Source organism: Myotis daubentonii, chromosome 7, assembly GCF_963259705.1.
Source record: "Myotis daubentonii chromosome 7, mMyoDau2.1, whole genome shotgun sequence".
Classification (NCBI taxonomy): Eukaryota; Metazoa; Chordata; class Mammalia; order Chiroptera; family Vespertilionidae; genus Myotis; species Myotis daubentonii.
In genome coordinates this window covers 26,873,868-26,901,388 of record NC_081846.1, presented here as the reverse complement: position 1 = coordinate 26,901,388, position 27,521 = coordinate 26,873,868, and the positions used below count along the sequence as shown (strand labels likewise).

Genomic DNA, 27,521 nt, shown 5'->3' with positions numbered 1-27,521 from the left:
AGAGCTGCCTGAGCATCCAAATAGTCTTTATTTTGAAAAATTGAAAAAGAAATGTAGTGTACTGTGATGCTTTTATGGCTTTAGAAATGGAAAGAATATTCTCTTGCCCCATGCATTCAAGGAGGGGGCATTCCGGTAAGAGTATTAGAAAAGAAGCACAGTTTTATTACTACAGCCAAGACATTGATATATTATCCGCATTTGGGGAATCTTCAGGAGCAAATCGTTGATCTCATATAGACCTAGATTTACTGCAAATATATGGGCAGTAGACGTTTTTAGGCTTGTTGTCTAATGTAGAAGGACCAGGTAAGGCTTAGAGCAGATTCCCAGTTATAATTATCTTACTAAAGACATGGTCTTAAATGGGACAGTAAGTCAAAGGCTTCAAATTCAAATGCCTACAGACCAAGAAGCCTAGACATGGAGATGTATGAGAGTGGTGGGAGCATAGCAAATAAGAGAAGGCACGGACCACCCAAAGGGTATGGCTACTGCTCTGCTTGGGCAGTTGTTTCCATGTCAGAAGGTAGGATCAACGTAGTCATATCTTGAATTTTCCAAGAGAAACTAGTAAGCAGGGCTTTTATGTGAAATCTTCCAATTTTTAAATGCTAGCAACTAATTCAGATATTTTAAAACACTATTGGCAGAAAAACACAATTGTGGGACCAAGTTGAGTCATAGGTTGCCTGCTTGTCATTCTTATAAATTTTATTAGAATTTCACTTTAATTCAGCATTCTGACTTCAAGAAGCCTGTGAGAATGCTGCCTAGAATATGTTAGAATATGTTTGGCTGATATGAGTAGGAAATGATTTTTATATTAATGAAAATCAGTGTAAGGCTGAAGATTATATTTTGACTTTGAGAAATGTGCCCTCCAGATCCTGATTCAGAAAGATTTGCACAGGTATAATTGATTAATAACAAGTCAGACTATCACTTCTTGACCTAAAAACAATAAAAGGAGAGTGTGGTAATAAATATCAACAATTAAATTTCCAGCAACATAATACCAATAGAAGATGTGGATACTAGTACATGAAAAGCAGCAAATCCTTTTAAAAATCTGTTTACAAACCATACCATAGTTATCGCTAGCTATTGAAGGCTAGAGGTGGGAGGTGGGATGGAGGGAAGATTCAGATGTCCCATATTTTTGCCATAATTGGGTTATGGATTATTTTCCACGCTGACTTCAGTGCTTACTACACAACCATGAAAATATGTTCCTGCCTCATCCTCTTAGGCTGGGATTTCACAAAGGCCCCATCAACCCTGAACCACATACTTACATAGAAGTTAAGTTTTGTTCAGTTTAAGGAAATGTTTTAAGTATTTGTTTAAGTTATGTATTTGCCTAAGTGAAGTGCACAAGTATTTTGGTTATACTGCTTTGAACAGTCACTCCTGGTTGAGATGACAAGAGCAATGCCATCTAGTGATGTGGCTGAAGAAGGAATGGGGCCAAAATTGGGGGAGGGGCAGAGGGCTGACCCTGAGGGCACCAGCACCTGTCAGCCAGCCAGCATGCTGTCCTCTCTTTGTTTTAGCCCCAAAGCAACCTGGCACCTACCCTGATTCAGCCTGCCCTGCCTCCTCACATAAGCTCCTGCAATTCCTGTGGACCCCAGAGAAGACGCCACTGTGGTCTTCTTTTTCTAAATTATTTTAAATTCTGTCTCAACACATATGCTGGTTGCAGATACCATTCCCCAGCCTGTGTGACACAGAACAGTAAGTGCTCTATATGAAAATGGCTGCTGTGCAAGAATCGGTTTGGGAAATCCTGCCTCGTACTCACTCCTTGAGGGCCTCACGTTGCCCGTTGGCGATGTAAAGCCCCGAGGAGCTCTTCAGTGAGAGGGAGGCCTTTGTTCAGTCCACTGCTTCTCAAGTTTATTTAGCATGAAATATCTCTGATCTAGAGGACTGCTCACACGCTGTGAAGCTCTGGAGCATACATCTGGAAACAATATTGACAAGGACTATGCCAATGAAAGCTTCTGAGCTGAGGAATGGCAGGCAAATCTGGCTTTAGACAAGGGAATTGATGCAATGGAAGGAGGATTAAGAGATGTTATATAATCATTAGAGTTTAGTGACGAGCTAGGCATGCAGCTGAGGGATAAGGGAAGTAAAAAAAGTACCTGGTCCTTGATTTTATCATCTCTGGTGGATGATGATTTATTAACATGATGATAAAGTCACGTGGAATTGTGTTGAGAAGGAAAAATGAGCTTTGGTTGATTTGCTTTTTAGGACTTAGAAAGAAATTTGTGGGTAAATGAGATTTTTAATTGTTTGACTTTCAGTGCTTTCTAATGCAAGCCTCCCATGATAGCATTTGCCAAACTACCTCCTCTAAACTCTGTAAAGGCAAAGAAGTTGTTTTCTTTTTATGACTATCAAATACTTAGTGCAAGATCTGTACCCATTGACAGAACAAATACACAGATGGTTGCAAGTGTTATGTGGTTGCAAACAGAAAATGGTCTTGGCTAAATGAAGGGGAATAAAGAGAGAAGGTGGAGGTAGCCCCTGTGACCAAAGGAAGAACTGAATATCAGGCACAGGAAGGAGCAGGGTGCTTGAACTACGATTGCGGGTCTTTGGTATAAAATCCAGGTGTTTTCTTCCCTTATGTCATTCTTCTCAAGGTTCAAGTTCAGCAAAAAAGAGTCTGTTTGGTCCAGGTGTGGTCAGGGCACTTATTTGATGTCCTCTAGAAGGTGAGGGGGTACAGGATTCAGTTACAACAATAAGGGAAAAGAGATTAAGTCCCATCCCCATGTTAACTCAGCTTTTTTCCCCCCACACATCAGAAACTCAGATCTTGTACAAAGACTCAGCCTTGGCAATGGGCACATGGAACCAGCCCAAAGAACGGAGGGGGACAAAGCTGAACATCAGGTATTTGTGAAAGGATTGGTTTTCCAGGGTTGGCTTTTGTTTTTGTAGCTACACTTAAGGCAAAAGGAACTATATGTTTAAAAAATCTGATTATTCATAGTAAACCAAGATCATATCAGTTAAATGCAATGCGTGGGTGTGAAACAGTGCTAAATTCTTTCAGTGCTCTGTTTACAAACCATGTCAAGGGCAAAGTCATCTAGCGAGAATGCGCAGCTATTTCCTTCTGCAATGAAATCTAGTGGGAACAGGGAGCAAGAATCAGGGAGCATCTGGAAGAGGTAGAGAAAGAGGTGCTGTGATGAAAGATTTTATTTTCCAGTTGGCACTTGAGGTTTAAATAGAAAAAGAAAAAAGCTTGTTTTCTCAGCCGTCATTATTCAGTCTGCACAATGGATGATACAAGTTGTTTTACTTAAAAACATAGAAATTTGGGGATGAAAAAGACTTTAGGACACAGAGGGCCAGGGATTACTGTTTTGCCCAAGGTTGCTCAGGCATCAGTGAATGGACTGATTCCTGAATATAGGCCCCCTGACTGCCATCCAATGCTCTTCTCACCTGAACACAGATGCCCTCTACCCAGGAGAGGAAGAGGACTTGTCCATGGCACTCTCCACTCAGCACTTATGGGCACGGAGAGATAAGAAGTGAACACAAAACTGGTTTCTGAATGCCAACCAAAGCAAGAGGGATGCCAATTTTAAATGCTGCCAAAGACCTTTAATACATCTAGGTAACAGATCTCCTTCCCAGTCTATGACACCCTTGCAAAAAGTAACAAAGTCAGGATAAATGTCTCCTTGTCAGTGTACTTTAATACCTTGCAGTGGTCTTGGAAAGTTGTGAGGAGGGAGAAGGATAAGACAGAGCAGAAAGAAGTGCAATGCCCTTTTCTCTTGTTTGCAACATTGAATTGATAATTATAATGTTGGTATTTGCCACATGCCAGTAGGAGATGCAGTGCAGTTCAGACATAAAGACGATACTGTTTATTGCTTGAGGAATTTACAATCCTGCTTAGGCAGAAAAGTAACCATGGAAAGATAAAAAAGCATATGATATTGGTTAAATCTTGGCTTTCTTAACTTCCTTGGCATTTGGGTCTTTTGTGTGGGATGAAGGGAGAGGCCAGAAATAGGGTAATTAGAAGCTTTTGTAGTTGTACACAGTGGGATTTAAAAATGAAATGGCCAGTGTTGCAAGACCCAGTGAGCACAAAGAGGTCAGTTGTGGAAGGATGGGGTGTGCATGGGAGGAGGGTTATTTAACCTCATTATCCACATCCGAGCCAAGAGGGTCTTCTGGACACTCCCTTCATTTTTGGAATGTCCTTTCCCTCTCAGTGTCACTTGCAAAGCAGCTAGCGCCCTTCTTGTGCCCTCACCTTCTCCCTCTGATGCACAGAGAACAAACACTAGGACCGTTTGCAACCCCTTTCACACACTGTAGCAGCCCCACTTAAGATCACCTCCTGGACACAATTAAACTTAGAGCTGACTTCATTGACATTGTATCATATTCCAGGCACTGTGTTAAGCACTTTATAAATATACTCTTATTAAGCCTCACAGTGTTCAATGGAGTACCCACTATGGTTATCCTTATTTTGCAGATGAGGAAACTCAAGTTCAGAGAGGTTGGGCAGCTTGTCCAAAGGCCTCCAGCAAGTAAGTGGGAAGGCCAGGAATCAAAACACAGTGATCTTAACCACAACAGCAAACACCATACTCTCAACTTTATCCTTCACAACATTACAATGCTGTTCCTCCTCTCTAATTCCTTGGGGCTTTGCCTAGTTGGCCAGCTTGCCTGTTGTGATGTGCTAAGTTATTGAAGACAGTCACGGCTTTGGTTTTTTCCAGGCAAGCAATAGCTGCGTTTTAATAGAGTCAGCCCAGAGTAGGAACCGATACCCAGACTCACAGACTAATTCTAATAGTGGGATTTTGAGGCAGATAGAGAAGTGAGAGAGGACAGACTTTAAGGCCAGTAGCCCTGAGGTTCTTGCGAGCAAGGGGTTATCAACTTGGCTTTCAAGAGGAGCTAACCCTGGGCTGAAGAGAACTTGCAATGCCTTTGGGGCCTGAAAGCTGTCATCAAAGAAATATTGAGGGAGAATAATTTTCAGTAAAATTTGGATCTGAGATTTTCAAGCAGGAGTGAATTTTTCCTCTTTCCCCACCCTCCAGAGAATTTTGGCCATTTCTGAAGACTTTGTTGGTTGTCATAGCAGGGGGTTTGGGAGGGGAGGGTTATTGGGAGTCAAGGCCAGGGATGTTGCTAAACATCTGCAACACATGGCACAAACCCCTACATGTCTGATTCAAAATGTCAATAGTGCCAGGTTTGAGAAAACCTGATTTAGATAATAACTGATACAAGTATGACCAGGGTTACAAAGTCCAAGTAAGAAACGGCCAATGAAGAAGAAATGAAGTGAAACTGAAAGATGGGCGGGATATAACTGAAGCCCAGTTTGCTACGGCTGGTTTCACCCCAGGGTTTTCTCCTCGGTCCCCCAAACAGTCAGGGTGATATAGCTGGTTAGTTCCTTCAGGCTGATTGTATATCCATAAGGGAAAGAGAGTATTTGATTTTTTTAATAAGATTTCATTCTAGTATACAAAACAATTTGCATTGGAAGGTGGTGACCCACAGGAAACTATTATCTGACTCTCTGCCTGAGAAAACTAATAGGTGAACTAGCTTCCAGGTTGTTTTTTTTAAAGTGTGGTCCATGTCGCATCTTCAGATAAGTCACGTGGATATTTGTAACAAAGGGTAGTTATTAGACATTGGGTAACATTCATATTGACAGATTTCCAAACCCCCTATGAGACCTACTGAGGTGTTGGAATGGACCAAGGAATCAGTCCTTTCAACAACCTTCCCAGTGATTCTTGCACACATTGGTGAAGATTTGCTTTGGGAGTTCTTACAAAGTCCCACCATATTCAGGACCTGACTTAGGTCTCTGTGCCTATATGAACTCCTCCTTCACCTAGACCTCATGTCCTTTACTGGTATTCTCCTCTTCACGCTTAGTCTATGCCTTCTGGTATTTCTATGGATTGTTTTGTGTGTGCCACCATCTCCCACGTGGACTCTGGGACTGATCTAGCTATCACTGATACCTGGCCCTGGCCCAGGACCAGGAAATGTTTGGCAAAGAATCAGAGCCTCTCTGCATTGGCTTCCATTCTAATAAGGCAGATTAAATAGATACTGGTGTCCTTTGCAGAGCTACCCAATCCTCGTTTCTTATTGTTTTAGTCCCTCTGGTCCGCTGGTGAGATGCAGAACAAAGAGTGAGAGGTTAATGTGTCCTTTAATTGGAGACTTGCAGCTACCACACATCAATAGGTCAAGAATTTACTGCAATGCTCACAGCTGAATAAAGAAAATCCAACAACTAATTCTCTTCAAAACACAAAAAACTTGATTGAAAAGCCAAGTCCCATCCATCATTTTCCAATTTCTACAGTGCAAGTCATTAAATGTTTAAATCAAAGTATGTTCAGTTGTCTCCTCTGTCACCTTACAAGATCCAGATGCATTATGATGCCATTAAAGAAATGGTTTGGGGGCAGCCTGGCTGCACAGATCTCAGTTAGTCTATCAGATCCACTAGCCAACAGTTCTTGGTCTGAATAATGTTTGCATCTTGCTCAGGATTTGGTATTTACACAACAGTTTGTTCCCTCACTAAAATTGCTTAGGTCAGAAACTTTCATTGCCCTTCCCTGGTAAAGAGACATCCTTCTGCAGTAAAAAGCCCACCGCAAGACTAAAACCCATGTAATGCCAGTGTCATATAAATTACCAACTTTTCTTTTGAAGCTTCACAGATATGAAAGACCTTGACCTCATCATAACACTTATGTACAGTGTCATTTTCAGGGTAGTTATTAGACATTTGGTGACATTTGTATTGACAGCAATAATTAACAATTGGAATGAATACAGGAGGGCAGTTTGGGGTGCTTATTTTATTTCAAACGAAGTAACTCTCCTCTGTAGTTAACTTTGCCAGCAGTGGGAACTGGTATGGGATCCCAGCCAACGAGGAGAGAGGATACTGATGCCCCTTGGGGAAAATGATTATGGGCAATTGTCCCTCAGTGATCAAAGGTAATACCATTGATTCAAAGTCCCTCAACTCCCATCTTTTTGGAGGCTATTTTGTGTGCCTTCATCTGATTATTTGTGAACTTAACTGCATCAACCCAGAAAATCTTTCAGTCTTCCTTAAAAGATAAAGCAGCGACTTTCAAACTTTTTCATCTCATGGCACACAAAACTAATTACTAAATTTTTGCAGCACACAAATTACATATTTTTTGGTGTGCCACAGGCAAAACAACTATGTATAATTTTGATTCATTCACACCAGACAGCTATTGCTGTGTTGGCTGTTGTCATTTTTTAAAAAAAATTTGACAATCTAAGAGTAAAATAGTCAGTGCCACTTACTAAATAGTCAGGTACTGCACGTTTGAAAAATTCTTGTGGCTCGAGAATTATGTTGCTTTAGGGTTGACTATTTTAAATGGGAAAAGAACACTATATTCTAGGTGAAAAATTAAGCTGTGTGACTTTTCTAAGGCCATTAACAATCCAGACTGTATTTATTTGTATGAAACATAAACTTAGAATATCATATAATAGCTGTGCTATTTTTGTTGTAATTGCATGTTGTTAGGCCCTGGCTCTGAGCATGGTGTCAGGGGATGGAATGAAAGGGCGGTCTTTGTTAGAATGAACGCTTGCCTCTCCTAGGGATTTCCCACTTTGCACCAGACCAAGCTAAAGCTGACTTCTTGAAGATGGTTGGATGCCTTTGCCATTGGTAGCAAGAACTTTAAATGGGTGATACATTCCTAAATACTCATCAGGTAATTGAGAAAAGGGAAAACACTAAAATCACTGTTCCTCATTTACTAAATATTGCATTAAGATACTTATTGGCAAGATGTATGAGTATCTCCAGGCTACAAAATTTTCCCAATGGAAGTCTGTGGCCAATGATAAAGTTGAAAAGAAGAAAGTCTACCCCTTCACAGATGCTAATGATTCTATGAAAGGTTCACTAAATTCTGTAAGAACTTAGTTTTTCAACCTCCTCTCCGCCCCTGCCCTCCTCTACCCCCCCCCCCCACCCGCATCAAACCCTGATTAAGTGGAAATCCTTACTTCCAGAGACTTATTTAAATTCAATAATATAAACAAGTATCATTACAGCTTCATACATGTTTGAAGGGCTATGAATGGAATACTATAAATCATTTTAATGCAGGATAGATCACTTAGGCCTATCACATAGACACAGACACAACAAGAACACAAACACACACATCACACACAGTACATAACATATACACATACGCACAACTGAAATCTGTTTCTATATTTGGGCATTTCTGCATTCTCCCTCAGTGCCATTCAGATTGCATGCCACTTTCTTGTCCATGAAATTTAGAAATATTTTTTACTAAAAGTCATGCTATTTGAATTTGCAGGTAGTGGACAGGAAAAACTCCATACTTAGACATAGGAGGTTTTGTGGTGTTCATTTAAACTCCCCTAGAGAGGTCTGAGGCTCTCGCATCAGCAACACTGAGCTGTTCAGTGCTGACTTTTGTAGCAGGAAGTAGTGAGGCTCAGTGTTGCTAACTTGAAGAGCACTTCTGCCTGGGGCCAAGTTCAGGAGAGACCACAGTGAAGGAGGAAGTAGTCGCTGTGCTTTACTTCCTTTAAACAAGGTACAGTGGGAACTGAACCCGGAGATGCACTGTGGACCAGCCTGGATTTCCCCGGGAGACAAAGGCTGGGCAGCATGCAAACCCTCTGGCAAAGGGGAATCTATTGGAAATGGAAGAGAAAAAAATAAAATGAGTCACTGAGACATCTTCTATCAATGAAGAAGTAGCCATAGTATATCCTGAAAAGCTCAACTGGTAAAATAAACTGGAATAAGGACAAGACTGAATGAAGAGGTAGTAAAGAAAGCAGTGGAAATGAACAGGAAGTGCTTTACCAGTTGCTCAAATTAGGTTTTGTGGATTCAAGTATGACGTCATGTTAGCTGTCTAAATCTTAACCACAAAGTTTTCAGTTACTCTGCATTTCTAATGGTACTTTTTGGGTAATTTTTATCAAGTACATTTAGATGCATTATCAACGAAAAGCAAGTTTCTATCCTTTGGTTTCTTAGATTCAAGGTGGATGCCATTGGCTGATGTTACAGCCTATTCAAATGTTGTGCAAACATATTTAAACACTTTAGAGATTAATTCTCATAACTTGTTGCTTTGCCTTATTGCCTTTGTCTGTATTTCTATATTTGGTTATGTCTCTACCATTCTTCATCGTCCAGATTTGTCTATTTGGTTCTGTTGTTCATCCCCACAACTACCATTCTATTTCTCACCTTTAATTTTTTCAGGTTGCTGTCTACCAGCCACATTTCTATTTCCTCTTACTCTTACTCATTTCATAGCCCTACTGCAACCTGTATCCCACTGTCATGCTCAGCGAAACGACCCTCAAAGGCCAGGTTTATCTTCACCTACACCATCTTCTCAGTACATTCTTGATGTTAAAAGTATTCTTAAGAGATAAGCACCAAAGCCAAACTGTTGTCCGGAATAAGACCATGTAGGAGACAGTTTTCTAAAGATGCTCCCCTCTCAAACTCTCTGGTGGTTTAATCAAACACTAATCTTAGTACTGCTGTGAAGGGGCTTTGCAGATGTTAATTAAGGTTACTTATCAGCTGGCCTTAAGATTTAGAAATTATCCTGAATTATCTGGGTACAACTAATTGAATCACATGAGGCCTTAACAGCCAAGACTTTTCTCTGGTTGGACTAGGTGCAGCAGAAGAGAGGTTTAAGAGAGATGAGGCAGAAAGGAAAGTCAGAGAGCTTCCAAGTGTGAGAGGATTCCACCTGTTGCTTCTGGCTTAGAAAGAGGAGAACAGAATGCCAGCAGCCTCTGGACACTGACAATGACCCCTGGCTGACAGACAGCCATGAACTGGGGACCTCAGTCCAACAACTGCCAGGAAAGAATTCTGTCAACAACACGCTTGGATTTCAGCCTCTGGGTTCCAAGAAGAGACTCAGCTGAAACATGTTGTACCTGGATTTCTGACCCATGAGTGGGTGTTGAATTTAGCTGCTAAATGTGTGCCAATCTGTTACAGCAGCAATGGAAAGTAATGCAGACTAGCAGAAACTTTTCTTATATTTCTGACATCTTAGCACTCAGATTCCTATTTCTTCTTACCATCTTCACTAACTTCCAAACAGCCAGACTCTCATCTGTTGAAAATTGATAACTTACTTTCTCTGTCTGGACACCATGGGACCAAACTTTGCATATATATATATATATATATATATATATATATATATATATATATATATGTTTGTGTATTTTGTATATGCATGTGGTATAGGTGTGTCTATACATTCATTATATATCTAGGTAGACCTGGTAAATACCAGTCATATTCAATAAATAATAGTTCACATTATATGCACATATAGGAATCTTAGCTATTCTATATACATGCACATAATATGTATATTTCCTCAATGCCAGGTACTAACATTATTTTACAACAGCCCCATAAGTTATATACTAATTGCTTCATTGTAGATATAAGAAACAGGCAGACAGAGGTCAAGTAACTTGCTGGAAGTCACTTAATAGATGGCTGAAGAGGATTCCAACATAGATCTGTCTGAATCCAAGACTGCAAGGTCCTTAGTTTTCACCTTGCTTATCTCTCACACTGAATCTTTTTGGACATTCTTGGGTCCTACTTGGATCTCAGCCCAGATGCCATGCACCACCTTCCTTAAATTCCCCTCCCCAGTGCATCTGGATGCTGCACTGCCCTAGTAGATTTCCCCTTTATCTCTAGGCCTCTCAATTTCATAAACCGCCTTCCATCTGTCATATGTAAAAGAACTTCAAGACTGTATTCAAGGAGATGTGACTTGGGGTGATGAATACACAATACAATATACAGATGGTGTATTATAGAATTGTACACCTAAAACTTATATAATGTTATTAACCAATGCCACTCCAATAAATTCAATAACAAGGTGAAAAGTAAAAGAAAGAAAAATGACTGTATTCTCAATTCCATACTACTCTGTTCTCCAGGAATTCTGTTTGTTTTTGGACTTTCAATTTTAACTGTTTTGATGGTTTTCAGCTTCACATCTGCAGGCCTGACTCTTTCCTGAGCTCGAGGCACACATATAACAATGGTGCTAGACATGCCCATTTGTCTGTCTTCTTGTCCTGATACTCAATATGTCTCTAAGTCAGCATTAGTAGGAAAGCAAGTCCTTTCTTCTTACCTTCCTGTGTTCCTCAGTCATATTATCCATTTTCTTGATGGCCAAACTCATAAACCTGCTGACATCTGTGAGCCTCTCTTCTGGTTAAAGGCATGGGCTGTGAATCTGGACTGTCGGTTTTAGATCCCAGATGTGCTGCTTACTTGATTTGGAACTTTGGGCCAGTTGCATACCTTCTCAGGTCCCAAGTAACTTCCTCTGTAAAACTGGGGTGCTGATTACAATAATAATACCTACCTCACAGGGTTGTTGCATGGTTGAAATAAGGTACTGTAAACTTTAGACCAGCACCCATCCCTAGTATCTGCTCGGTAAATTTCAGCTATCATTTTTCATTTAGTTGCCAAGTCTTTATGTATAATCTCCCTGAAATCTGTTTTTGTTGCCAAGTTTTCTGCCCCCCACCACTCTGTGCTCACACCTGGATTAATGCCAACTGTCTCTGGATCACATTCTCCCAAATCCAGCCTGCATATAGCTACCAAATGCATCTTCCAATGGCACTAATTTAATTGTAATTTTAAAAATCCTCCAGTGGTCTCCCATGGCTTTCAGGATACAGTGGAAACATTCATTATCTCAGCATTCAAAGTCCTCCATGAACTGGCCCCTGACTTCTCTTTTCTAATAGTTTCTATCTCTTCTCTCTTATTTAACCCTTGGCTCTAGATGGGCTGGACTTCCAACTTTTCCTTAAACATCCTGTTTTGGCATGCCTCTTAGCTTTTGTAACAACTAATAGTTTTGCTTACTATGTACCATGCATTGTGATGAAATTTTTAAAAGAGTCACTCAGTCTTCTCATTTATTCTCACAACTTTCTGAGGTGGCTACCATGCTATCCCTATATTACAGAAGAGAGAACTTACTCCTAGAGACAGTGAGTGATTGGCTGAAAGACACACAGTCAGGAAGTGGTGGACCGAGGATTTGGTCCAAGATGACTGCAGATCCTATGATTTTAATGTTTCTATCTTATGCCTTTTCTGCACTACATTCCCCTTCCCCTTATCGCTTCTCGGCCTTTTGGCTAAGATCAAGTGTACATTCCCCTTCCCTAGAGTATATTTTACCCTTTTCCCCTCTACTCCACTCTCATCCAATAGCCAAAGCGATCCGTAGGTTCTACCTTTACTGTAAAGCTTTCCCAGACTAGTTCAAATTCTAGAACTCCTCTGTGGGCACAAGCTTCTTAAGGCTAGAAAGGGTGTTATATACTTCTTATGAAGCCCAGCAATGCCTTGAGTATAGAACTTCATAAATTCTGACCATTTATCGGTATCAGATTTCTTTTCTAATGAACTTCCCAGGGATTGCTTGTGGTTGAGCCACAAGAAATTACTCTTTATTGTCCATTCTTGCCCAATGTCCTAGTTAGGTTTTTTGATTGCCAACATATTTCTGAACTTAAGCAGAAAGGGAATTTGTTGGAATGGTGTGGGGTATCACAGAATGCTGGGTAAATAGGCTTGGTCTGAAATCAAGGAAAGCAAAGCTCAGTAGAGTTGTCTAACAGTGCCATCCAGGAACACCACTTCATGTTGCTGGATCTTCCTTTCCTTTGCATTTATGGCTATCTGACAACCCCATATGTTGCCTGGCAATGCCTCTCTTTAAGAGGGCTGCAATCAAAAGCTAAGCCAGGGGAGAAATGAGTCATTCTCATATTGCAGAAGTCACAGAGTGGGAGGGGCTGCAGATAAAAAAACGTGGCGCCTAAAGAGGAATAGAGGAGAGATGAGATGCAAATATTAGAAAGAGAGGAAGTCATTTAAGAGTTGCTCAAGATTCTTAAATTCCTTGTGATAAGATAGTATTCCTTCTAAAACTTCTTAATCTTCTAAAACTCTGAGTTAGGAATTTACAGTACCTTGGGTATGAGGGTCCTCAGATGGACTTTGACATTTGTGACCTTTAACCTTGCATGTATACTTTCTGATACTTACACTTTTCTGGTGAATCCACAGTTTTTATTAGATTCTCAAATGGATCCACAGTCCAAAAGGGATTGTAAAATATTTTTTACAGCTACTGTGCGCCCCAGGACATTAGGTGACTCAGAGGCAGACTCTCAAAATCCTATAATAAAAGCCTAATATGCTAAATGTCAGGTCGACCAGTTGGCTGTTCAACCAGTCAAAGCATAATATGCTAATGATATGCTAAGGCAGCTCAACCACTCACTACGACGTGCACTGACCACCAAGGGGCAGACAGCCTACTGGTTGACCAGTCACTATGACGTGCACTGACCACCAGGGAGCAGACGCTCAGACTGGTAGGTTAGCTTGCTGCTGGAGTCCAGCCAATCAGGACTGAGAGAGATGGGCCGGACACACCCTGGGGCCCTCTCACAGTCCCTCCCCAGCTGGCCAACCTCCCACATCCCTCCCCAGCCCCAATCGTGCACCAGTCAGGTCCCTCAGCCTGGCCTGCACCCTTTCACAATCCAGGACCCCTCAAGGGATGTCAGAAAGTTGATTTTGGCCCCATCCCACAGGCCAGGCCGAGGGACCCCACTGGTGCACAAATTCATGCACCGGGCCTCTAGTATCATATAATGAAAAAAAGAAAGTAAATCTGAAAACTTGGTGTGTACTATAATATACTTGCTGATGGAACAAATGTGAAAGTTATTTAGAGGGTGAGATCTATTTAGGGTAAACACATACAGTAGAATTCCCACATATTGAATGACCATGGGTCAAAGTGGAATTCCTGGTTGCTTACTTGAGCCAGTTACAGATTAATGATATAGTTTACCCCTCCAGGTGTTTTTATAGCATCTTGCTATTTTTCTTATGGCTTTTGAAAGAGGCTTCCTCAGTCTCCATAGTTCGACAAGTAATGATCAGCATCTCTTTTTACTTGCCCCATGCCAAGGTAGAGATGTCTGAGTTGCTCAAGTCTGAGATATATGTATGTGCTTCAGCTAAATCTAGTTATTATTGGGAAAGGGAATTTCCTGCATCAGTAAAAATGTATTTGAGATAAAGGGAAACCTTACTAAATAAGCCGATGACATCTATTTAAGGGCATGGTTGTTGGAACTAGCTGGTTAAGTGAGACCTTTTCTGAGGATCAGGGATTTTAGAACCAATCTTTTAAAGTTTAGTCAATCATTTCCTAGTTCTGTGGTCTCCAAATATTTATCTCATGCATCTCATAGGAAAATATTGACTATACTCCCATATTCTATGTTTATTTATAAATTATATAGTTCTTATCATAACTAATATTTCAAAACACAATATGCATACGGGACAAGATTCATTGTTAAGCACAATCAATGTAAGTTCCCCATTTATTTTTTCATTAAACCTAATTATATACTATTCTAATCACTGAAGGACATAGTGAATGAGGCAGATGAAACTCCCACTTTCATGGAGTATAGAGTCTAGTAGAAGACAGACCATAATTTGAATAATAAGTAAAATGTACAGCTGTGTGGCATGCTACCAAGTGCTATGAAGAAAAATAAAACAGGAAGGAACATTCTGGTGGGTTTGAGGGAAGAGTTGCCCTTTAGCACAACCTCAGAGAAAATAAGCAAAACTCTAAAGATTAGGGAATTAACTATTTGAACCTTTGTGACCATTTGGCATAGAAAATCAAGGCGTCCAAGTCAATTTTCTTTATTTAGATCAACAATATAAATAGAATTCTAATATTTTCTTGTTCCCTAATTGTCTTGGGCAACCCTCTAGGAAAACCACTAATTTAACTACATTTTCATGAGCAACTGCCTTAAACAGATGTCTCAGACCTCAGGCATGTTATTATAATTTACCTTTGGATCTAGCCAGACTGATAAAGTTTGGATGGCCATTTAAGTGGCAGACATAGACCCTTACAGTAAATTAGCTCTTTGAATTAATCTTGATTTGGCTCCATGGGTGGACTTACATCTTATGGTTTATTTCGCTATGAGCGATTCTCTTAGATGTCCAAAGTCCCCTTGTGTTGTCTTGCTCTAAAGCAGGTGACGAAGGAGAATACTTGCAAAGAAGCCTATCTGAACAGCTGGTAGTTAGTTACTTACAGGAAGCGGTAACTTGTCGGTTTTCTTTTCCTTTCGGGTGAGTTATGTTCATGTAGCATGAGCATTTCCCTTTTTATCAGAGAAGAAAGAATCGTTAGGCCTGGTGAAGCTTCAGAAGGAAGAGGTTTGACAAAATTGACATTTTTAAATATTTTGCGAATCAAATGACAGCAATACAATGAGCTTCCGAGCAAAAGTTTTCAAACGGGAGCCCAGTGAATTTTGGAAGAAGAGACGGACAGTGAGAAGAGTAAATCAAGAAGAAATCCACAGACTTGGTTCCGTAGGTATCCAAATGTCGGTGTTTGCTTTTTGGCTTTATTTCAGTACTTTAAAAAAATTAAGATTAACTCTGGGGTGGTATTCTAATAAAAGTTGTGGGCAAAGTCCTAGACACAACCAATTTTTCAGTTTGGCTCATAAATATCCTCTTATCATCATCATTATTTTAAAACATATTGATAGACAATTTAAGTAGCTAAGATACTATTAGACTACTTGGAATATTGGAATTACTCCCATTAATATTTTAAAACATATTGATAGAGGATTTAAATAGTTAAAATATTACTAGAAAATTGTCTTTTTAAAAAGCCTACCAGTGCCTCAGTGAAGAACCCAGTTGATCACTTGTACATAGTTGTGTTTTTAAAAAATACTATTGCTGTTTTTTATCACATACCACTCATTATTTGTTTTAGAATTCTTAGAACAATGCAAAAGATGAAAGAAACTGTAAATAAGTATTTGATTACATGAGTCAGGGAAGAGAGTAGAAAATTGGTAGGTTTTAAAAGTTAAAAAGATGTGGTTTGCTTACTGTTAAAATGTTTCTGCCTTTTTATTGTCTGTAAACAAAATGAGGGCTCCGGAAATGTGTATTTATTACAGAATTCAAGATGCCTATCTGTTAGAACAATCCGCAGCTAAGTATTGGAGGCCTACAGTGAACCACGTGTAATGTGAAGGGCTCACTGTATATGATAAATGGCTACAACAACATGATTGGGAATTCTTTCTACAGAAATGTTCATTCTATGGGGGGGGGGTTCAAACTTTGCTTGCTTGCTTCACCTGAGCATTGCTGTTATTTGGGGTCTGAGATTTCTTTGTTGTGCCAGGCTATCTGCATTGTACGATATTTAGTAACATCCCTGGCCTCCACCCACTAGATGCTTAGTGGCAAACTCTCCCCAGTTGTGACAAAAAGGTCTCTAATATTTCCAGATGTCCCCTGTGGCGGGGAGAGTGATGTCCCCAGTTGAGGGCCACTAGGGGTAAATATACTTTTTGTTCTTATAAGCATCTAGAAACAGAGCAGCTTTTAAAAAAAATTGTGTAAATGATAATATAATGATTCTTTGTTAATAGTCATTTAAATGAAAAATCAAACTAATGAATAGTCAGCCCTTGACAGGCTGAAACCAGGAACCAGAATACTACATCTTAAGTAACAGTGGTTCTCTTTATACTCACCATCTATATTATGGCAATATAACGTGGATAGAATTTACCAGACTTGCGGCTCATAGGATTGGTGCTGTGTTGTTGTTTGGTTGGTTCCTCGGTCATTATCTCAGTACTAAATGTCTTTCATTAGGAAACACAGGCAAGTGAGCCCGTTGACCTTTATCTAATGGGATACACCTAGGTCTTTCCATGCAGCATTTCACAACTGGAATATTTAGGGTCCTGAACCTAACCTCTTGGTCTCCATTGGCCCGAAATGAGTGCCCAGTTGTGTCTTCTCTCCTGGCTCCCTAAGAGCTTCATCAGTTGTTTACCACTAGCCTGTTAAAAAGGATAAGTATTTGAAAACCTTATTTGGTTTGAGATCATTTAACCTTTAGACCAGTCTGGGAAAAAACACCATAATTTCCTCATTGCCTTTCAGAGGAATTTAGAAGTTCTCTGGGTTATGTCACCGTGAGATTTACTTCTTGTGTTCACTAAAAAACAACACACAAGAGAGGAACAGGCCTATCTCATACAGACCATATATACAGTTTGGCAACAGGACAGTCCCTGGTGTCTCCCCGTATAATGAAGCTAATCACTCTATGAATTATCTTAATTGAATTTGAAGGTATTGCTACTAAGCACTATGGGAAAAGCAGCCAGTAAGGGCTGTGTTTTTCCACAGCATTCAGTAGCAATGCATTCACATTTAATTAAGATCATTCATCCAGTGATTAGCTTTCTTCTGTGGAAGGCACTGGGGACTTTCCTACTGCTGTTGCCTGCTTGGAGTCTTCGTAAGATAGGCCTATCTCCTTTCACAGGTTGTCTCTTCTGTAGAGTAAGGGATTGCTCAATACATCTGAAGTATTATCCTGAGATGTGGGTTTCACTTCAAAAAAAAAAAAGTTAATCCAAGAAAGTGAAACGCGTCATTGGAGCCCTAGGGGGTAATTCTATCTCACTTTCTCGCCTACCATTTAGATGACCTTGTGCAGATTACTTAATGTCACTCTGAGCCTCAGTTTCCTCTTCCATAAAGTGTTCATAACAGTACCTGCCCTATTTTAAGATTACTTACTGGAATTCAAGTTGATCTTGTGCATTCTGACCATGATTTGAACACTATAAAAGTTATAAGTGTTAGGTAGTGTTAATAGAACCAAGTAGAATATTTATATTTTCAAGACAAGGGAAGAGGGATATAATTATAGTGAGATTGCCTTTTCAATGACTGCAACAAATGAAGCCAATGGGAAGTGACACCTTCTCCTGGGAACCTTTTTCAGTGACAGGGCTACTGAGTAGACATAATTCTGAATTGCATCAAGCTGAGTGTTCAGGGCCCTAGACTGCTCTGTGTTGATGGGATTTGCCTTATAAATACCATGTTTTTTTCTGCCCCCACCTAAGCCCAGCTGAGCTAAAACCCACTCAAAGCCCTTTTGGAATTTCCACAACACAACCATCTAAACTTTCTAAAGGCTACACCAACATCCTTAGACTGGCTTCAGAGACAACTTGATAGGTGATAATGAAAAAGCAATTCAAGTGACCAAATGACCAAAAAGGAAGATGAGGCTTAAAGTTTGTTTAAAGAGTAAAATAATAAATTCTTTTGAATTTTTGGATGTACTCCTTCATTGTAGTGAAAAAATAAATAATGATTCCTGGAGATGACTATTATAGATGATCTGTTTTTATAATGATCATGTGAATTTTGAACTCTACAAATGATTTCTTGCAAAAAGATAATTTAGAAATGGTTTACTTTCTTAGTAATCTAGAATGTTTAACTAGATGTTTGTGACTTCCTGAAGGGTATACAATTAAAACTTGATACTCTCTTGACCTAGATTGACAATTTTGTCTATTCTGTTTTCTACAAATGCTTTTGAAGCTGTTTGTTAAACTGTATTGTAAATTTTAATTGCTTTGGAAGTTTCACTTATGAATCCAATTTTCAAGTGTATTGTCTAAGAAATGCCTTTGGAACTTTAATTCACTTATCACAGAGTGCAGCTGCATTATAAGAAAAGTTCAAGGAAAATGAAATGTGTTAGATCAAGTAGGACAACTTCTCTTCAATTTTGACATATATGTAGTGTTCTATAGTTGGAGGTTTTCTTTTTAACTTTTTTTTAAAAAAATTCAAATCATTTATCCACTGAGCCAAACCGGTTTCGGCTTAAATTCAAATAATTTAGAATGACCTCTGGTACACAGGAAGTCCATAAGAATGATGGTTTCCTTCCTATGTTGCAAGTCTTAATTTGGAAAGATTAACTACATGATTAAGTTGAATTATTTTATCAATCATCTGTACAATCAAAAAGATGAAAAATTTATTTAAACAACTGTGTTTGATATTTTTAAGTGTTGTTTTTTTTTCCTGGCTCATAGGTCTTAAATCTGCAGGCCTTGAAAAACTTCAAAATTTTGGAATATGCATGAAAATTCTTGCTTCCCTCTTTAGTAATAGCCTATTGGCACTTTAATAGAAAATTGAAAACTATAGATAGGGGGTCTGATCTGAATGTCTTTACCATATATCTCGTATACATCATTTTATTATATGTATCTTTCAAGTCTATTTTTTAAATATATTTTTATTGATTTCAGAGAGGAAAAGAGAGGGAGAGAAATAGAAACATCAATGATAAGAGAGAATCATTGATTGGCTGCCTCCTGAACACCCCCACTGGGGGTCAAGCCCTCAACCTGGGCATGTGCCCTGACCAGAATCGAACACATGACCTCCTGGTTCATGGGTGGATGCTCAACCACTGAGCTATGCGGGCCTGGCTCAAGTCTATTTTTTATCCTTTATTCTTCCTTGTTAATGGGAACAAGCCTCTCTCCCTGGTCATCTGGGCTTCCTTTCTTTACTGTTTGTTTATACGAACATTCCCAATTACTTATTTAGGCTATTTCATAATGAGCCAGTGAGCTGACAGGAAAGTGTCGCGGGATGGCTGCTGCAGGAAACAATGAAATGAGACTGAATGAGGCTTGAAACAGTGGAAATTAGGGATGAAAGCTACAAATGAACAGGTTGGAAAATGCAAAGAAGCAGGAGTAAATGGGAGGGGTCAAATTCAACCTGAACCACGTCAACGGAGAAATGTAAACTGAAACTTGATCTGGCCTAAGAGTTGAGGCCCCATCAGAGGGCTCAGGGTAAGGCAAGAGGGAAGAGCCAGCTCAGGTGCCAGGTAGCTGCAGAGAAAGGATGCTTTCCAAATGAACTCAGGAGAGGTACCTGCAACTTAACCAAGAATGAATTCACTTTCCTCAAGAGTGACTGCTAAGGGAGGAAGAAGAGATGAGCTAGGAGAGAAGAAGGTGGGGGGTAATTGCCATAGCGAGCAGAATTAACTCCATGAAGGTGCCCTTTACAACACTCTGGGCAGGAGGTCAACCATTTGTCAGAACAGGGAATGCCATAGTATATAGGAAGTAGTAACATCATGATCCCAACAACTCCTCCCCCCCCCCCCCCGCCCCGGATTGTGGCAGTGGTACAAAACTTTCTGAATTTACAGAATCCCTCTCAATTAGTGGCAATTTCCATTGTGGTTTTTTGCCACAGACGTTATCTGACATTTACTATCTGATTCATTTTCTTGGTCCCCCTTACCCTCTTTTTTTTTTTATTGCTTAAAGTATTACAAAGGGTATTACATATGTGTTTACCCTCTTATACATACTTTTTGTTCTCTGTCCTTAGCATTGCCTTCCCTGAAGTGACCAGGGACCTCATACCAGCCCCTAGATTTTTCATGTCCTTCCCTGTAGAACTCACAAAGGAAACAGGAATAGTCCTCAAAACTACCGCTCTGTTTCAGCACCTTCACTCAGGAAAAAAAAAAAAGAAGCTTTGATGTTGTCTATTCCTGAAAGGACATGACCTTTGCTGGTGGAGTGGAGTGGAGGAGTGGAGTGGACCACAGGCTTCCTGCTGAGCTGGGTTGAAATATCAGTTCTTCCATCAACTTGCTCAGCAAGTCCTCAGTATCCAAGTCTCTTCATCTGTAAAATAAAGCAATGATGATCTTTTCTGGGCTTGATATGATATGAGAAAGTCTTAAATACTTATCATGGTCCTTGCCATTTGATCATGATAGTAGTTGTAGAAAAATAATAATTATTATTAGCATATATGAGGTAAATCAGAAAAATGACAGTTTTCATTATTACTATTAGTATGAAAGTATTTTGTGTAATTATGTTACTTCCACAAGCAAACATACTTAAAAGATGAGTGTATTTTAATGTAACAAAAATAGCGAATGTGACTCTTACAATGAAAATGGCACAATAAAGGAAAAGGATTTGGGGCCAGCAATGGCTTAGAGATGCCTGGTTGATCATATACTCTAAGGGGCTGCCAGTACTTCCAATACAACCTGGCACCTCCTGGGAGAGAAAATTGTAGTATGCGGAATGTCAGCACTGAAAGTAAATATGGAAATAGCCTTTTTTGCCCCCCAATTATTCTGGTATCATAGGAGAGGGATAAGTTAGGCTTAGTGGTACATTAGAGATAGGGCTGCGCTGAGTTTACCACCTTAGGAAACCAAGCAGGTACTTAAGTCCCTCGTACCCAGGATGTGTGATGCCTGATGTATGTTTTATAGAATGAGATGACATTGTAATTCATTAGCAATACATGAGTTTACTGAACCTAAATTCCTGAACTTGAAGGAGTCATTGGCTACGAGAGGTTCTCCTTTAAGACCATTCAAATCCAAATAAAGACAAGTTGAGGAGATAATAGTCCCATATTATAGGTGCTGTTCCTTGTATTATATTTTCTTAGATTTCTTTAGTTGCAAGCAGAAGAAACCCACTCAGGTAAATAAGCACAGTCCAGATAAGAGAACAGAGGGAAGGTTGGAGAGACAGGCTGGGAAAGAATAGGGATGGACGTGAAACATCTTAGGGCAGTGGAAACGGGTGGTCTTGGTGTTAGGGACTAATGGACAATCATGTGGTGTTTTGGTATCTCTCCACTCAAGATCCAGTGTTCTAGAGGGAAGTGTTGAATGGGCCTCACTGGGGTCGCATGCCCTTGTCCACAGAAAAGCAGGACGCTTTTCATTATCAGATGTTGCAAGACTGCTCCTTATGGGAATAGGGAGAGAATAAAGTCACCAGAAGGAAAGTAAATGCTAGTAGTAAATATATACATGCATACATAAATACATACATACATACATGCATACATACAGGACAGATGTTAAATAGGCCAAAAGTCCACTATACATATTCAGTTTCAAGCAGCCAAAAGTAAGAAAGGAAATAAAAGAATGAGCTGACTCTCACTAGGGGAAGATTTATTGAAAACATAGGTACCTGTTCCTGACATACCTGTTTACATTCATGTATGTGATATGTATGTTTTTGTATATATACATAACACTCCCCTCACACTTCACCTGTTAGTGAAAGTTTATTTGTGTGACTATTGATGCTAAAATAGTATCAGAGTTTGTGCCGGTGACAGCTTTCATCAGAGCCTTAATACAAATTAATCTAAAATTCCCAGCAGTTTGCTCCAAGGCATTAATTTCCCTGGTGTCAGGCAGACTTGTAATTGGGTTGTGATGTATTTTAAATGATATCTATTATCTTTCAAGTGTTTCTAGAAAACTAAATGAGACATACAACTTGATTTGGATATTCTTGAATTTTCTAGTTCTTTATAAGTACTGGTATTAGATGAAAAAGTAGCCATTTTTACTTGCTTTTTATTATAATTTACAATAATGTAACACATGAATATTGATGTGCTCTTCAAAGATATACATGGTCAGATTTCCTTAAAAAAAAAAAAGATTCCAAAGGTCTGAATTCAACTTGAAAGTATGTCTTTTATTATAGATGCTATAAGCTTGTTGGTCACCTTGGTTTTCCTAATAAAATTGAGGGTTAACAAAATAGACTATTCTGATTTTTCTATCTACCATGTTTATGTTGAGTATGATGATTAATCTTTTTTTATATATTTGCAAAGAGATTTATAATTTACCAAGTTTAACTGGGTTTATTTTACTGAAATGGACTAAGAAATCAACTACTGGTTGATTTCTCCACTACTGGTTGATTTCTTCTGAGACCTGTGTCCTTTTTTTGTTGTTGTTACTAAGGGAACCATGTCCAAATTCGGCTTAATCTGAGCTGTCCCAGCTGTGGAATTCCTAACTTTGATTTAGCTAGTGTTTTTCCATTCTCACGAAACTCAGTTGGTCAAAAAAGAGAGAAGGTTACAGGGTCAACATAAGATGGCTTATTCTTTACTTAATCATTTCCTTTTTGGTAAGAAAAGCTAGTCTTGTTTTCTGAAGCGCCAACATTTGAGAAGTTGTCCAGTGGAACTCCCTTTGATGAAAGGCTGAACTGAATCTGTCACACGACCACAGGCTGACAGCTGTGCCCGTGAATCCAGCTGCATGGTCTCTCTCCAATTTTCTCATTTGTTTTAAGCACATATAGTGTGGAAGTTGGTTCCGTTTCAACTGCATTAAGGCCAAAGGGGCCTGGATTAAATTAAGGTCTAAAAAATCCATGTGTCATTTAGATCTTTTATTTCCTCTAAGAAAATTAATTAGTTATCTTGATAATGGAGAAATTCGTTACCAGCTGTGTTGTTTCGAATATGTTTTAGAGATCTCAAGATTGGAATTCTTTTTAGGGTCTCTCTCTAAAGACCCCCCCACCCCTAGATCCCTATTCTTAGCTATTTGCTTGTCTGTGTGCCCAGATGTCAAGAGGACATTTAAAGAATTCACATGGTAGAGCCTACTATATTGGTCCTATGGTAATTAATTTTATTGGTTTGTTTTTCTGAGTCATTAGCCAGGATGCTAAATTTTGTAAGATGAAGAAAGCATTTCAGATACAGGATTAATTCTGTTATGATGCTCAAATTAGAATAAAGTTTCAGATATCCAAAAATGGCAAGGGTGATTAAGGAAGTCCAAATTGACATCACAGGATACATTGCATATTGAAGAAAAACATAAAACTTCTCAAAAATAGGAAAAAAATATCTTTCATAATAAATGTTTCTTGAAAGATCAGGTTTTCTGAAAAGGAGAGCAACTAGTTCAGATTAACAAATTAAAATGACCTTGCTCCCTAATTACACTTCAAATTTAGAACACAGACATATGGGCCCCAAATACAAGGGATTTGCATTCCTTAGCACATCAAACCATTTCCCTGATTAGTCCTTAGTGATCCTGTTAACCTGTCCTAACAAGCTTGACCTCCGTATGTGTGGGTAAGAGCTACAGAAACAAATTCTAAGGATCTACAACTTGACTGTTATCTAGATGCTTACATTTTCACAACTAATAAATTTAATATTAAACCAATGCTAAATTTAATCCTTTTTTTTTTTAATCTAGAGGTGTAAATACTTAAAAATATTTCTAGGCTGTTCCTCAAGGGAAAAAAAAAAAGTAGAATTTCAAAATCACTTTCTTCTTTCTACCTGTGGGGGACAGAGCAGCCCCAACCTGATTCAGGAGATCCATGGAGGAGCCACTGACCTTTTATCTTTTACTAGAGGCCCAGTGTACAGATTCATGCACATTGAAAGGAAATTAATTAGAATAAATATTTTAGAGGCTGGGGAGGGATCATGGCAGGGCTCCAGAGCGTGTTTGTCCCGTCTCACCGGGCCCATCTCACCCAGTCCTGATCGCTGGACCCCAGTAGCAAGCTAACCTACCGGTTGAAGTATCTGCCCCCCTGGTAGTCATTGCATGTTATAGCAACTGGTCAAATAATCGGATACTTAGCATATTAGACTTTTATTCTGTAGGATTTTTTTAATTTCAGTGCTTTTCCTTTTGTTATCATCTTGCCTCCACAGAATCATTAGTTAATAAAATTTGTTTGTTTAAATGAAATTTAGATGAAAACTATATACGCATGGAGCATAATTCTTAGTACATAAAGAATTTAGTATAATTAGTTCAATTGGCTGTTTAATTTTGACTTAGTTTTGATGTATGCTTTGGGGTAAAACATGTGAGGTGCTTTCAATTATTTTCAAATAAAGGCAAATCTATATTTGTCTGGCATGTATTTGATGGTTCACATACTCCATCTCCTTAATCCTTATAACAGCACTACCATAAGCAGCAAATTGACCCTTGACTCATTGGACTCAACCTAAGTCCAATTTAAATGGCTTGTCTAAATTATGCAGCTGGTAGGTAAAAGACCCTAACTTCCAAATACAGATTCTGACTTGGAATCCCCTGTGACAGTGACTGGTACACAGAAGTGTTTAAGTGATTTACCAGATTGTTATGGTACCCTACAGAGCTCAAAATACTTTAGTAAATACATTTTTAATTGTTCTTCCCCTTTTTGCTGACATTAGTTTCTAGTGCACATACATAATCTGTAATTTTTCCCCAGTCTCCTTCCCCTGGTGTTTATGGATCTTTTTTTAAAAATTACTTGACGATATTAGTGGTTGAACTTCTATGTAAAGTCCCCACTGGGATTTTCTAGGTTCCCTCTCTGGTGGATTTGCAAAGGGTAAACAATTTTACAATGATTCAATGATTCCCCAGTGTTTCCATGGAGGCATGATAACTTGAAAGACAAAGTTCATTTTTTTTACCATGATGAAAGCAATCCATGTTCATTTTAGAAAATGTGAAAATTCAAATTAGCAAAATCCTAAATGTCCTCATCCCATCGGAATATAATAACTGATAATATTTGGATCTATACCTCTAATCTTTTTTCTTTAAGTTTTTAAAATCTTGCACAGTTATTCCCAATATTTATTTCCACTTTTACTTAACAATAATACATAAGCAATTTTGCTTGTTATTACAAACTTCAAAAACTCAGTTTTAATGGTCATGTATTATTTCTTAGAAAGGATGTACCATAATTTCCTAACCATTCCTTATCCTTGATAATTTATTGTTTCCCATTTATCTGACTATGTCCTTCATTCTACCCCTTATAGATCTAGGTATTCCAGATTCAAACTCTAATGTCACAATATGTGTGAATCTAGAAAAACAGTGTCAAGATGAACTTGACCTTCTTACCTTCTGAGGTAGTGCCCTCTTGTTATCTTTTCTTTTGTAGCAATGCTTGCCACCTCGATCAAGAACCCCAACCTTTTCATGTTTTTTCCACAAGAGCCACTCATAAAAATTTTGTGGGTCAATGAACTGTAATGAAGGGTGAAGAGTTACAAGGAGGAACCATTGCATGTACTATGAAATTATTTATTGCTTTAATCCAACCCCTACCCTATTTTCAATGCCCTTCCCAGAGCCCATTGTAGCACTAAGTCTCTCTCCATGACACACAATTCTTTGAAAAATATAAACCACACATTTTTGAGCAGCAGTTATGGTGTCTTCACTTTTTGGATATAGTGCCTACCAGCCTGCCTGCCTTTCTTATCTATCTTGGATTAAGGTGAATATATTTTTCCCATCTTGTTACAAAGATAATGTTGCAAAGACAATTTTGTATAAATTTTGATTATATATGTGATTGGGTTTTTTTAAAAAAATGAGTCCCAGAAGAGGAATTCCTGCATGAAATGATATAAACTTATTAACTCAACAAATATTTATTGAGTGCCTACTCTTTGCTCTTTGTACACATTAAATTTACAATAGAAGTGCTTTAAACCCATGGCTAGTGCAAATTTAAAACTTGGCACTTATGTGATGAGCACTGTGGATGTGGTACAGTTCTAAGACATACAGATATTACCCCATAACATTCATTCTAGAGTGCATGCTACACTCTCAGTTGCATCTCAATACAGAATAATCACACTCTTCCTTTCATTTTGGACTTTTCTACATCAGAGCTCCATAGTCCAGCTTATTTTTTTAGTTAGATCGTATTTCTATTCTGGAAACAGGTCTAGGTTGATGATTTAATCATGTAATTGTTCAGTGTTACATACTTCAAATGCTTAGTCCTCAGCGTCATTTCACCCATTTGATATTTAATTACAATTATGAAAGCAATTCAGATCTTTGTAATGGACACTATGTTCTTGCAATTGGAATCTTTAGCTAAGGCATAGACCAGCGACTACTCCAAACCAATTAAAGGTCTCTTGGCAGTACTGGCTGTTACGAAGATGGCAGGTTGACCAACTCTAGGACTTAGACATTGTGTTGGCAATCCATGAGAAGTGAGGAATAAGTAGAAGGGAAGGGAGCATTTGTTTTGGTGACAGGATCCCATTCTTCTGCTGTGAAGTTGAATTGGAGGAGAGCTGTGGATTTGGGGAAGTGGAACAAACAAATCCCTTAATACTGTATAGGAAGAATAGTGCCTGTTACCCCTGTGGTGCAACACCAACCCTGCTGCATAATAACAGTACTGGTGGGTGCCTTTTCCCAGGCCTAGAGTGGTTTTAGAATAGCTAATGAAATTCATTACTCATTTGAGAGAAAGAGAGTGAGAGTAAAAAGCACTATGAAAATCCAATCCAATTCAGGGCAGTCTTGGCACATGCCTCCTCCCAGTTGGTGCATTTCCAGAAGAAGGAGGCACATTAAATTCTGGAGGGACAAACCCAACCGTTGTAAAGCTATAAATCAATGCTGCTCAGTTCCCAGCTTTACTCAGTGTCTCCGCAAGCAGCTGTAGTGAGAAATTAACTTATCCCACCATCCTTATATACATCTGTCTCTTTGACTGAA

General features: G+C 39.0%; 1 protein-coding gene across 11 annotated transcripts in view; it reads left to right on the top strand.

Annotated features, from left to right (window-relative positions):
• Positions 1–27,521, top strand: part of DOCK10 (dedicator of cytokinesis 10) — a 211,883-nt gene that overhangs the window by 60,828 nt on the left and 123,534 nt on the right. The window contains exon 1 of one of the 11 annotated variants that reach the window (XM_059703347.1): positions 15,375–15,628. The exons of 9 other annotated variants lie outside the window; for them this stretch is intronic. In XM_059703347.1, coding sequence (XP_059559330.1) covers positions 15,524–15,628 — 105 coding nt within the window. In that variant the 5' untranslated portion in view covers positions 15,375–15,523. Of the gene's footprint in view, positions 1–15,374; positions 15,629–27,521 lie in introns of those variants that run through there. One more of the 11 variants, XM_059703349.1, reaches the window with a different exon arrangement.